Source organism: Microtus ochrogaster, chromosome 22 (genome assembly GCF_000317375.1).
Source record: "Microtus ochrogaster isolate Prairie Vole_2 chromosome 22, MicOch1.0, whole genome shotgun sequence".
Classification (NCBI taxonomy): domain Eukaryota; kingdom Metazoa; phylum Chordata; class Mammalia; order Rodentia; family Cricetidae; genus Microtus; species Microtus ochrogaster.
In genome coordinates, this window is record NC_022023.1 from 26,735,511 (window position 1) to 26,748,203 (window position 12,693).

The following is a 12,693-nucleotide window of genomic DNA, read 5'->3' on the forward strand; positions in this document are numbered from 1 at the left end:
GAAGGATGAACGGCTAGGTAGATGGACAGAAGGACAGGTGTGGTACTTGGACAGATGAGGGTAGACAGATGAACTGATGGATGTACTTATGAGGGTCTCCTTTTGTGGGAAAGCCAGTGCTTCCCTTATCTGATTGTTATCTAATAATTTAATTTTCTTATCTCATGATTTAATTTCTAATAAGCTAATTTCCTTATCTAATAATTATCTACTCTGTTCCTTCCCCCTCAGCCCAGCTTTCGAAAGTTGCTGGGCCCAGGCAGGAGACCTAACTTGGCTTGCCTTTCTGCCCAGGTAGATATGTTCTCCTATGGAATGGTTCTATACGAGTTATTGTCAGGACAGCGTCCTGCCCTGGGTCACCACCAACTTCAGATTGCCAAGAAGCTGTCCAAGGGCATCCGCCCAGTTCTGGGGCAGCCCGAGGAAGTGCAGTTCCATCGACTCCAGGCGCTCATGATGGAGTGCTGGGACACCAAGCCAGAGAAGGTACACGGAAGAGTGGAGCGTTGGCCCTTCCTCCCTGGCGGCAGGGGCTGTGTGTGCCTGCTCGCCCACCCTCCCTAAGGACCGCTGGAAAATCTTCTCTGTCTCTTCTAGACAGAACTTTAGTTCTGCTAATGTACCTCCCAGTCTTGGTGTGTGTGCACAGGCATGTGCCTGCGTATCTGTCTGAGGAAAACTTACCTTCTTCTCCCTAGCTTGTGTTCTTGGGAGTAGAAGTATTTCAAATTTTGGAGTTTTTCAGATTTTCAGAATATTTACATGTTAGTTGACCATCCCCAATCCAGAAATCCACTCTCAAACGCTCTGAAATCTGGAACTTTTTGAGGCTCACTCAATTTGTATATCAGACCCATTGTGGCAATGTGTTCGCTATGCAAGAACAGGGGAAGGTACACATCTCTTTGGAAGCTTTGCTTATGAGAAGCAGGGGCCCTGCTACATTATTAAAGACGGTGCCTTGTTTGTCAGAAGGGGCCCCATTCTCAAGCTTAGCACCTGTCCATCAAATCAGATAGCTGATGCAACACATTATGAATACAATCTGAGGCAAAAGTTGATGTCTCTGGGATTAAGATGGGACACAACGGGCCTTTGACTCCAGACCAACTGAACCTATTACCGTGGCCATGATGACCCAGAGACTATTCAGGGCCTTTATTTTTTTGGAGGGGGAGGGGTTTCTGAAGCCTTTTCAGTCTTGTGCTAGGCCAACCCTGAGTGGGAAAATTCTCATATCCCCCTGGCTGGTGCCAGGGAAATGCATGGGGAAACTGCACAGTGGTGCTCACTAGGGACCTCTCTCCTGCAGCGCCCACTGGCCCTGTCTGTCGTGAGCCAGATGAAGGACCCGACCTTCGCCACCTTCATGTACATGCTGCCCTGTGGGAAGCAGTCGGCCTTCTTTTCGTCCCAAGGCCAGGAGTACACTGTGGTGTTCTGGGATGGGAAGGAGGAGTCCAGGTAATGTCTGCAGTCTGCCCTTCCCGGCTTATGGTCTTGGGCGGCCCTGGGAACAGAAAAGCAATGATGCCTATGATGCCCATTGAGCAGACAGTGGAGTCCAAGGCCTGGTGAGAGCACAATCAAGAGAGAAGGAGGGCAGAAACAAAATTCACACGGGCACAGTTTTGAAGCTAAGGGAAGTAGAGAAAGGGTGGGCTTGAGTGTGTCAGGAACCCAGTTCCAGGGTGAGTGTTGCTTCAAGATGAAGTTATCCACACTCTGAGCAGGAAGGACATTAGACGATGCTGAAGGTGAACGAGTATAACAGCCAATGCTGTGGAATGAGAGAGCAAGGGACCAGGCCCAAAGGGAGGCAGGGGACCAGAGCCCAAGGGTCACCCACAGGCGGTCCCTTCTAACTGTAGCTCTTTTTCACAGTGAAGTGGTGGGAAGGAAGTGAGAATGGGGGGATGAGGTGTCCCAGAAGAAAAGAGAAAGTCCAAAGTGGCCACCATGGTCTGTGGAGCCAGGGTGTATGCAGGGCAGTATTAAGACCACTGCTGTGAAGGAACCACCAGCCTGGCTATAGCTAATGCTCCCCGGGGGTCTGTTCACCTCAACCCCCAGGCTGCAGAAGGTGGCTTACAAACCTGACCATTTCTCCAGGAAGGAGAGAGGGAACAGGACTTGATGGACCTTCATGGGAGCATTTATAGAGAAGGCCCGAGAGGCCTGAGACCATAATGGGAAGAACACAGAATGACCCTAAGAAGCAAAAAAGTCCCCAGCTAGATAATGATCCAAGGTAGAGTGAGTTAAAGAGCTGGGGAAGGGTGTGCAGGCAGCTGATGGGCAGCATTGCTGGACCAGAGAGCGAGGTGTCTGAGGTAGAGTGGAGGAAAGTCCCACTGGGAGAGGAAAAGAATTCCCGAGACCCAGAGGCAAGCGCTTCAGAAGGAGAGTATAGTAAGGGCTGGAATCTCCACAGGATCGGGGTCTTGTGTGATGGCCTCTTCAGGGTTGGCCAGGCTGGAATCTCCATGGGATTGGGGTCTTGTGTGATGGCCTGCAGGGTTGGCCAGGCTGGAATCTCCATCGGATGGGGGTCTTGTGTGATGGCCTGCAGGGTTGGCCAGCGCATGCTACCTTCCTGCTGGCGTGAGAGCTTTGTGGGCTGGAATAGTAGACCATCTTCACATGGTCCCAGTAGAAAGCACTTGCAGGTGTTGCAGTCTGAGGAAACTCAGACAACCTGAGACTCAGGTAGGGTGGAATCAATGGAATGGACTCTGCCGTTTCCCTGAGGTCCATCTGGTTGAAGTCTGCATGAATCTTATGCTCTTAGACTGGTAGCACGGAGTCATGGACAGAGGGGGAAAATAAACTCCTATTTCCAGTTCTGTCCATTGGAGAGGACTAGAAACCAAAACCAAAGAAATACCACAAGTACTCCCAGGATCTAGACATTGTCTCTAAGAACCAAGGGGAAGCAGCATTCACCCAATGGCTGATTGACATTGGAGAAGCAAGAAAGCTGGTAGAAGCTTCCAGGAGTATATTACTGGGACTCCAGAGCCAACGGGGCCTGTGTGTGCTGGGACACACCCTCCTTCACCTCAGTGTCCTGAGGATGTTTGCTTTGCCCTTCCTCTCAGACACAAGTGTCTACCTGAGAATCAAATCTTTAAATCACGAGCCTGTGACGGACTTTATACTTACATAATTACACCTCCTCTAAGAGCACTGCCCCAGCCTGGGGAAGGAAGTGGCCACTGTCTATCTGGAACTGACCACACGTTGTTGTCAACCACAGGAACTACACAGTGGTCAACACAGAGAAGGGGCTGCTGGAAGTGCAGAGGATGGCCTGCGCTGGGATGAAGCTGAGCTGCCAGCTCAAGGTCCAGAGCTCAGTGTGGATAGCCACCGAGGTAACCACCAGCCTGCGGGGCCCGTGTCAGGGTAGGCTTTGGAAGGGGACACTTCCCAGGGAGGACCGTATTTGTAAAAAAAAACATGCAAAGTTTTCAGGCCAATCTGACTATCAGGTAACCCCAACTTGCCCCTGAGAAATACCTAGCCTAATGTCGTCAGTTCTGTGAGGTGGGTCACCAGGAGAAGTGCTACTGTCCTGCTCGTCACCAGTCGATAGCTAGGATTCAGGGTGGTGAGGACAGGTGGGTACTCAGCAGGAGAAACTGGGTGTGTTGGTGGCAGGCCGTGTCTCCTCAGCATAGTATGAGTGCGGCAGGGCAAAGCACATCCCTGAAGACCTGTAGCCCCATATCCATCGGAAGACCCAAGTAGCTGTCTTGCGAGGAAGCCAAAGACTGCCCCAAATCACGTGCTCTGGGGTTATGATCATTGCAGTCCATCCACATGGACTTTGGAAGTATGAACATGTGAATGTATGGCTAAACATGTAAGAGATCTCCAAAAATAGCCATGCTACTGAGATCTCAAGAATAAAGAATTTATTCTGAGAGAATAGACAAAGAGATCTTTAAGAATGCCTATCCCAATGTAATTCTTAGTAGCGACAACAAATTCACTAAATATCTTAAAAGGTAATGGGCTGAGGTGTTGACCCCTTATTGATCGTAAAGGGAGGGAAAGGGCTCTGCCTACAGCACGGTGTTGCTGTATTGTGACCCCACTTTGATAATGGCATGCTCGTGTACACCACAGGCACACGTCTGAGATGCTATAACCCCCATTACTAAAGACTTTCTGTGAGTTCAATTCCTGCCAGACTATTCTGTGTTTTTCAGAGTTTCTACAAAAAGCAGAAATTGTTGGGCAGTGGTGGCACATGCCTTTAATCCCAGCACTCAGTAGGCAGAGGCAGGGGGATCTCTGTGAGTCTGAGGTCAGCCTGGTCTACAGAGGGAGTTCTAGGATAGCCAGGGATACATGAAAAGACCCTGTCTCAAACAAACAACAAAACCCAGAAATGAATAACCAAACAAAATGCTGTCTTTCTAAGGTGCAGAGGGGTTCCCCAGGCTGAAAGCATCCTGATAGGACATGCCAGTCACTTTCTTCTCTGGCTCTTACAGTGGGCTCTTCTCCTTTTGCAGGACCAGAAAATCTATATCTACAGTCTTAAAGGCATGTGCCCGTTAAGCATGCCCCAGCAGGCCCTGGACACCCCGGCTGTTGTCACTTGCTTCTTGGCCGTGCCTGTTATTAAAAAGGTAAGGTGGGAAAGAGAGAGATGTTCAGTTTGGTCACTCTGGGTGGGAGGCTCTCCTTGCTGGGGACAATGGATTGAGCTGGGCACAGTGGAGCCACACCTTCCTGGGTGCACCTTGCCCAGGTCACAGTCAGCTTTAGAGACACAGGTGACCATCTTTAACTATGGAGTGCCTTCTGTCCATGAACAAATGCCAGAACCCTGACTCAGATGGGGTTCACATTGGTGTGAATGATGAAGCAAGCGAATAAATGCATCTCTGGACAGAGGTATCAGTAGCCTCTCCCCAGCCTGCCTTGACCACTGCCTTTCCTGATTACTGGGGCAGCTAGTTCCCTTCTGTTTGTAATTACTGCCTCTCAAAGACTCAGCACTGCCCAGCACTGCTCAGCACTGCCCAACACTGCCCAGAACTGCCCAGCATTGCCCAACACTGCCCAACACTGCCCAGAACTGCCCAGCACTACCCAACACTGCCCAACACTGCCAGGCACTGCCCAGCACTGCCCAATACTGACCGGCATTGCCCAGAACTGCCCGGCACTGCCCAGCACTGCCCAGAACTGCTCATAACTTCCCAGAACTGCCCGGCACTGTCCGACATTGCCCAGCATTGTCTAGCAGACCCACTTCCTCAACTTCCTAACTCCCCCAATTAGTATACTCCCCATCCCTAGGCTAAGCCAACTCCATCATATCTAGGCATTGAATCCAGCCTCACTAGAGCTGGCCAGGCCATCACTATACACTATACTGGCCCTGGGCCTTCTCCATCCAACAGCAGATGCAGGGGCTTCACCTTCCCTTCCCAACCTTATCCAGGAGCAGCCCTCCTGGTGAACTGTGGGAACCTAGACCCATGAGCCCTCCTCTGAGAAGTTGTGTGGTACTGCCCGGTCTCCCAGATTCTGCTGCCCTCCCTGGATTCAGAAAGGCTATGAGGGGCCTATGGATGCAGTGAGTGCTCCCCCACCCCGCATAAGGAGCACTTCCTTACGCCACTGTTTAAAATGCGCTGACTATCCTTATGCGATTCCCATTTGTCTATATGTGATGGAGGTGATCACAGGAATAGATCTCTGACCCTGTGGATCCCAGAGTCTTAGGCTGGGCCCTTGGCAACTGTCCCTGTGACTTCCTGATAGTTCCCAAACCTGCGGCCTCTCCTCTCCATGCTGCTCCAGTTTCACTTCTTGAGAAAAGAGAAAGGAGAGATGCAGAATAGATATGAGCTGAACCTTAGAGTTGTTTATGGCCATTGCCCCAGGGGCAGGCCTGGCAGCTGGGATCTCCCTGCACCAGAGCAGGGGAGAACTGGACACAAAGCATTATTGAAGGACCCCCGACGGCCGGAGACCCAGGCAGGGTGCACGTACTGCCTGAGAAGGGAGAATAAAGCCGGCTCTGTGTGAGCCGCCAGCACAGGGTGCCTGGCCCCGCGGAGGTCGTCCTGCAGAGGCCACACAGGGCAGCCCCGTGTGCTTTTACACAAGCACGCTCACATCCCAACGGACATGGTGTTCCCCATGCTGGCGAGCAGAGCCAGGGCCCAGTAAGACTTATGACCTGTTTGCTCTGGCTGCCTTGCTGACCTAAATCCTGAAGATGGATTCTGAGAAACTTTCTTAGGGCTCCCTACTGTGCATGTTGAGTGAGAGGCCACTCACGTCACTACTCTGAACACACACACACACACACACACACACGAGACTCTCAACAAAGAGACTTTCTGCCATTCTCCCTGGTCAGAACAAGGCTGGGGTCTGTCCTGAACTCTGACTTGGATCGATGGCCCCTTTACCTGCCCCACTGCACTCTGTCTGCTCAGGGAAATGCCCTAGGAAGCCTGTTGGCTTTGTACCTGCAACTTTGACCTCTGCCTAGTGACCTCTGGTGGGTGGCTACAGAGGAACCCATGCTTCATGGTAAGTCCAGGTCCCCACTAGTGTCGCATAGTGTGTGTGTTCTGGTGCGTGAAGCCAAGACTCTTTCTCGGTAGGAGAGGTAAGTCAGAAGCTGTTTCTTCTAGAAACGCGTGTTGTCTACTTAACGGGAACAGTGGAGTCCAGGGTTGCAGAGATGAATGAGACTTAACCCTTTGTAGGCCAGTCCAGGGCCAAGGTGGCAGCGGTGGGCACAGAGATCTGGCCCCTGCTTATCCATAGCACTCTACCTACGGTGGGCAATGAACAGAGTTCCCCATGCCCGCAACAGCTGTCCTGTTAAGTTTTTTGCGATAGGGAAGACATTCTGCCTGCCTTTCAGGGAGGCCTTCATGGCGTCCAGGAAAAGCAGCCACCTGCTGCTCATGCAGCAAGGGACCAGTCCCAGGTGGCAGCACCCTTGCTGGATGCCCTCAGCACTGTGGACACTGTTCCTCCCTGGCATATCCCTTGCCTTGCAGCACCAAGGATGGACTCAGCTCTGCTGGGGCAAGGATACATCTTTTCTGGACACAGGCCTGAGACTCCTAAGCACATCAGGACTTCAAAAGCTTAATGCCCCATTAAGGGACACCATGCGCCCACTTGAGGCAAATATGGAGACGAGTCTAGAGCCTGTGGCTTCTCCTCCCAGAACGTGTGACATGAAAGAGCTTCATGTGTCTCTGTCCCTTCCCCCACAGAACTCCTTTCTGGTGCTGGCCGGCCTCGCTGATGGACTGATGGCTGTGTTTCCTGTGGTCCGGGGCACCCCAAAAGAAAGCTGTTCCTACTTGTGTTCACACACAGCCAACAGGTCCAAGTTCTGTATCCCTGACGAAGACGCACGGCAGAATCCCTACCCAGTGAGAGCGATGGAGGTGGTCAACAGTGGCTCTGAGGTCTGGTACAGCAATGGGCCTGGCCTGCTCATCATTGACTGTACAGTCCTGGACATCAGCCGGCGGCTGGAGCCCTATACAGCCCCTTCCTCGGTCGCATCGCTTGTGTGCAGCTCAGACTGCAGCGGGGAAGAGGTGGTCTGGTGCCTAGATGACAAGGCCAATTCCTTAGTGATGTACCATTCGGCCACCTACCAGTTATGTGCCCGGTACTTCTGCGGGGACCCCAATCCTCTCAGGGACACGTTTCCTGTGCAACCCTCCGTCCCAGAAGCCCCAGGCAGTCACATAATCGCCTCGAAGGAGCCTGAGGAAGAATGCATTGCAGATATGAGCATCATGTACAGCGAGGAACTGGGCATGCAGATCCTGAGCCACCAGGACTCCCTCACCGATTACTGCTCAATGTCCTCCTATTCCTCATCCCCACCCCACCGAGACCCCAGGTCCCCTTCCAGTCTGCCCAGCTCCCTGACCAGCTATTCCAGTGTGCCTTTCTCTGCTGATTATGAAGACCCAAACAGGCCCACTGTCACCTCTGACAGATCTGAGCCTGACCTGGCTCCCATAGATGGGGAGACGTTCAGCCAACACCTGCAGGCTGTGAAGGTCCTGGCTGTCAAAGACCTCATTTGGGTCCCCAGGTAAGTTTTTTTGATGTGCGGGTGCCATTTCTGAGCTGTCCAGGGTTCTTGCTTTGGGGCTGTGGTGAATGGAACCCATGATTTCTTAAAAGATTCCCAAATCCATCCAGACAGTTCTCCCAAGAAGGCTTTGCCATTCGCTTTTAGAACTGGGAGTGATCTCCCAGAAAAACCAAGAATGTTCATGCAGAAGCTCATTTGCCCATCAGAAAATCCTAGGTGCCACAAAACAGGAAGTATGTGCGGGTTTCCTATAGCAGGTCCTTTCCTATGCCATGCTGCCCCCACTCTCACGCACTCACTCCCTTCACAAACCTTCAGGTTCCGCATCTACCCGCATACTGGTCCTAGACCCACTGGAGTTCAGCTTCCTGAACAAACTTGTCCCCTTCTTGGCTTTCGTTTCTTAGGCATGGCGGCGATATCATCGTTATTGGCCTGGAGAAGAATTCAGGTGCCCAGCGGGGCAGAGTCCTTGCTGTCTTAAAAGCACGAGAGCTGACTTCGCATGGGTAAGACTCTGAGAAGCACTCTGTAGGAACCAGGAGAGGGGCGTGGGGAACCCCAGAGCTCGCTAACATGTCCACTAGATAGCACAACCGTCCTGCTGCCCCTGTGTTCTCACAGAGAAGCATGTGGATTCACCAGGGTAGCCAGGAGGCAAAACGGAAGCCAGGTGGTGTCCTCCAGGCAGCTCCTGGGGCTCAGCATGACAGCTGTGTAGAGCATCAGTCACTTGCCCAAGGGTATCTATTTCTGAGGCGTCAGGGTACTGTGGATCAAGTACCTTGCCAAAGGTGTGTCTCGAGGGCCAGAGTCCCCTGTTTTTGAAATGATGGTCCCTCCAAATGACTCTCTATCCTTCCTGCCAAACAGGAAAGCCCTGCAGGGGACCCAGCAGCCCATGAAGCAGCAGACAGGGCCAGGAGACACCCACTCTGCTAACCTGAGAGTGTCTCTGTATTAACACCAGGAGACATACCAGTCCCTGCCATGGGGACATCTGGGTTGGATGCCAGTTCAGGGCACAGCCTTCAAGGCCAGGGGCCTGGAAGCCTGGTGTTAGCCAGAGTTCCTGTTTATCCTTCACCCTGAAGATCCCCACAAAACGTCCTGAATTCAGACGTGCATGCACTGTGGCTTATTTCACATCACAAGGAGACCTACTGGCAACACAGGCTGTCACTCATCTCGGGGAAGGGTCTTTATTCATCTTTAATATCATCGCATAGAACCATCCTGCCCAAAGCAGAACAAACCATCAGTCACTCGTGGAACTTCCAGTCCCTTGCCTGCCAGCACTGAGATTTCTCAGTGAGCCCTGGGGCAGTGGATCTAATCTATGAGCAGTTCTGGAAACCAGACCAGTCTTTGCTCCCGATCCCTGACTGACCGGGTCAAAGGAAGCTTTGTGCCAAAGTGGTTCCCAGCTCCCCAGTTGGGCTTCTGGGAACCCATAGGTCTTCAGAACCCAGGTCAGGTCTTGGCATGCTACTCTGAGAGTACCTGGTAGCTTTTTCTAGTCACCCCCCCCCCAACAGAGGCAGGTTTTATCAAGAGTCAGGCACATTCACTAGAAGGAGAAAGACCCGAGTTGGCCAGCTGAAAAAAGCAAGGAAGGATCCGAGATTCTAGACATCTTGGTGTGCAGTGGGGCTCACTCACTGGGCATGGGGGGAGGAGGTACAACTGTACCCAGAGATGGGCTGCCAGCCCCACGGAAACACCAGAGCAAGTGGGAAGTGGGTTACAAGGAGTCATCCATTGTGGTCTGAGAGGAAACACGTTGTGCACCCAAAGACCATTTAAAAAAAAAAAAAAACAAAAACAGTCCACAACCTCAAAACAACAGAAGCAGGGATGACTTTGAGGTAGCAGGTTTTCTGTCCAAGCTATGTCTCTGAATTTCCTAAGTATGTGGGGACAAAATGGCCTGGGGGAAGGGGTGCTGCAACAAGGACACTAGCAAGTGTAATTGCACACGTGGGCCTCTCTGACTTTTTCATTGTGGGGTACAATGTGTCACAGTGTGCATGCAGAGGTCAGAGGACAACTTTGTGGGGCTTGGTTCCCACCCGTTTTAGATGAGTTCCAGGGATTGAAATCAAGTCAGCAAACTTGCTTCAGAGGGAGGCCAGCCCTTTACCCAGTGAGCCATCTCTCTGACCTTCGCAGGTCATTCTTAAGCACTAGTAGTTGGTGGTTTATTCTAGACACTACAATTCCGGAGAGAGGCCTGGTGACTCCTGCTAGGCTTGTCTTAGTCAGTGGCCTTCCAGGGGGTTATTCTCTTACAGCCAATGCTTATAATGTGAATTGATACCCTTGGCCTTTTGTGGGACATTATAAAACCTCGGCCCGTGGTGTTAGGAATTTTCCTAACACGAGCTCTCTGCTAACGCAAAAATCCCAATCAAGCCAAATCACAATAAGCCAAATTAAAAAATATACAGGTTTAATGAGATTCCTGCGCTCTCGGGTGGTCCCGAGGAGGAACCGGGACGCTGCAAACGCAACCATGAGGGGGAGAGGAAAGAGACCATGAGGAAACTTTCTGGGGGAGCAGTTTAAATAGACTGGGGGAGTGGTTAAGATTTTGGCAGGCTGTCTTGACCATCCTCTGGGGAGGGGTCAAGGTTTGGTGGGCACAGGGACGGGGCCTCCAAAGACTTACACATAGGTCAGACCACGAGGAAGAACTGGACCCTTTACGTACATTCCAGAGCCAGATTGAGCTGTTTATGACACCCTCTTAGTAACTCCACCCCTTTCAAAAACACACACGAAGAGAGAGAGAGAGAGCCCTCCCTGGCCTAGTGAGGACTCCCGTGGGCGTACTCAGACCCTATCTCTCTGCAGGGTCCTGGTGGATGCAGCAGTGGTGGCAAAGGACACGGTAGTATGTGGCTTTGCGAATGAAAACACGGAGTGGTGCCTGGCTGTCTGGAGGGGCTGGGGCGCCAGGGAGTTCGACATCTTCTACCAGTCCTATGAGGAGCTGGGCCGGCTGGAGGTGTGTACACGCAAGAGAAGGTAATGCCTGTGGAAGGGCCTCCGCGTGGAGCCAGCAGGTCCGAGCCGCTACCTGACCCCTCGGCTACAGCCCTCCAAGGGCACGGAAGACAAACGGGTTCTTTGCTAACCCTGTGCTAAGAAGGGCTGAGAAGCTAGTAGCTACTGGTGGTTTGGGAGTTCTCAGGTTCTATGGGGAGAGTTACCAGCCCAAGGGTCTGGTTGAGAGAGTCCTTCTCTTGCCTCTTCCATGGGCTTCCAGGAGCTGAGGAGAGCGACCCCGTTCCAGGCCTTCCTGGCATAATGAAAAGGCCTGTCCATTTTTATCGCCGGGCCTCAGATGGAATTACACTAAAGACTCTTGGTTGGGGAGCAGTTCAGGGCAAGGTTGGAGGAGGGCTGTGACCCTGGCCCTCCTTCCCCAAAGACCCCAGGCTCTCAGCCTGTTTCACAAGGCTCTGAGTCCCTGGAGCATGGGGCCCAGCCTGGTCAAGCTGAGATCGAATCTCCTGCTTGGCAGGGGCTCTGTGTGGGAAACCCCAGAAGGACCCTGGGCAGGCAGCATTGCCCAATAGTGGGGATGAATGGGTTCCTTCAAGAATCACAGGCGGAAAGCCCAGTGAGAAGGCTCCTGCTCCCCCCGCCCCCCTTTACATTCTTCTCCCCCGACAAAAGAAGGAGAAACCCAATCAGCAGGCCTGGAGAAAGGGCCTGTGTTTATAGCTTGGTAAAATAAACTTGGCCGCTGCTGGAGCCCAAGCCGTGTTTGTTTGCACATCATAATCTTGTTTATCACTTTAACAAATTAAGTAATATCTCAGCGGTTAGGCCTGGTTGTGAAACCCCATCGTATGGGACTCATACTGAATTATGTATTTGCCAAACATTTACTGCCGGCACGGACAGCAGAAGATGAAAAGTGAAATTGTTAGCAGGGTGTACGGACGCAACAGGGAACATTTTATATATTCTGTGCACACGGGTGTACACATGTGCACACACCCCACAGCTTTGCCAAGCGGTGCCCTCGGAGGCTGTTTAACCTAGAACTCAAATGTGAGGTTGTACTTGGCTAATGTTATTGAACCTTTTCTAGAATTAAATTATAAAAACCAAACTTCAGATTCGCTGGGGTGTGGCTCCTGTTATCTAAAAATAAACAGACCTAGAATGAAAACGCAGCCTCTGTCTCTTGATTGCAAGATGGACTCTGCCCTTCCCAGGTCTCCTTCCTGCCCAGGGTAGACCTGGGCCACCCTTCTCAGCCACTGCTGGGTGTTCCCAGCTGCCCTGTAGCTCTCCATGGGCGGATGCTCCTCTGTCAGCCCCAGCCCTGTAGAAGCCAGTTTCCCACTTCCTTTTGCGAGTCAGGTCCTAAATCCTTGAGGATCAAGGCTCTGAGCCTGCTCATACCTCATCCCTAAAGTGAGCTGTGGGGGTCACCGTTCTCTCCCAATGTCCCCAAACTGCCTACTTAGATCTCGAGGCACAAACTGGTCCTGTCTGCGCGGCGCCTGCTCACTGTGTCACTTGCTGAGGCAGCTGTGTAGATAGCCAGCCTCCTCTGC

At 52.1% G+C, this 12,693-nt stretch overlaps 1 protein-coding gene across 1 annotated transcript in view; it reads left to right on the forward strand.

Annotated features, from left to right (window-relative positions):
* Lrrk1 (leucine rich repeat kinase 1) overlaps nucleotides 1-12,289 on the forward strand; it is a 134,662-nt gene extending 122,373 nt beyond the window's left edge. Inside the window, exons 28-34 of the mRNA XM_005357787.3 lie at nucleotides 295-489; nucleotides 1,316-1,467; nucleotides 3,263-3,380; nucleotides 4,530-4,646; nucleotides 7,272-8,113; nucleotides 8,524-8,625; nucleotides 10,973-12,289. Of these exons, the coding sequence (XP_005357844.1) occupies nucleotides 295-489; nucleotides 1,316-1,467; nucleotides 3,263-3,380; nucleotides 4,530-4,646; nucleotides 7,272-8,113; nucleotides 8,524-8,625; nucleotides 10,973-11,150 (1,704 nt within the window). The 3' untranslated portion in view covers nucleotides 11,151-12,289. The remainder of the gene's footprint in view (nucleotides 1-294; nucleotides 490-1,315; nucleotides 1,468-3,262; nucleotides 3,381-4,529; nucleotides 4,647-7,271; nucleotides 8,114-8,523; nucleotides 8,626-10,972) is intronic.
* The last annotated feature ends 404 nt before the right edge of the window (nucleotides 12,290-12,693 follow it).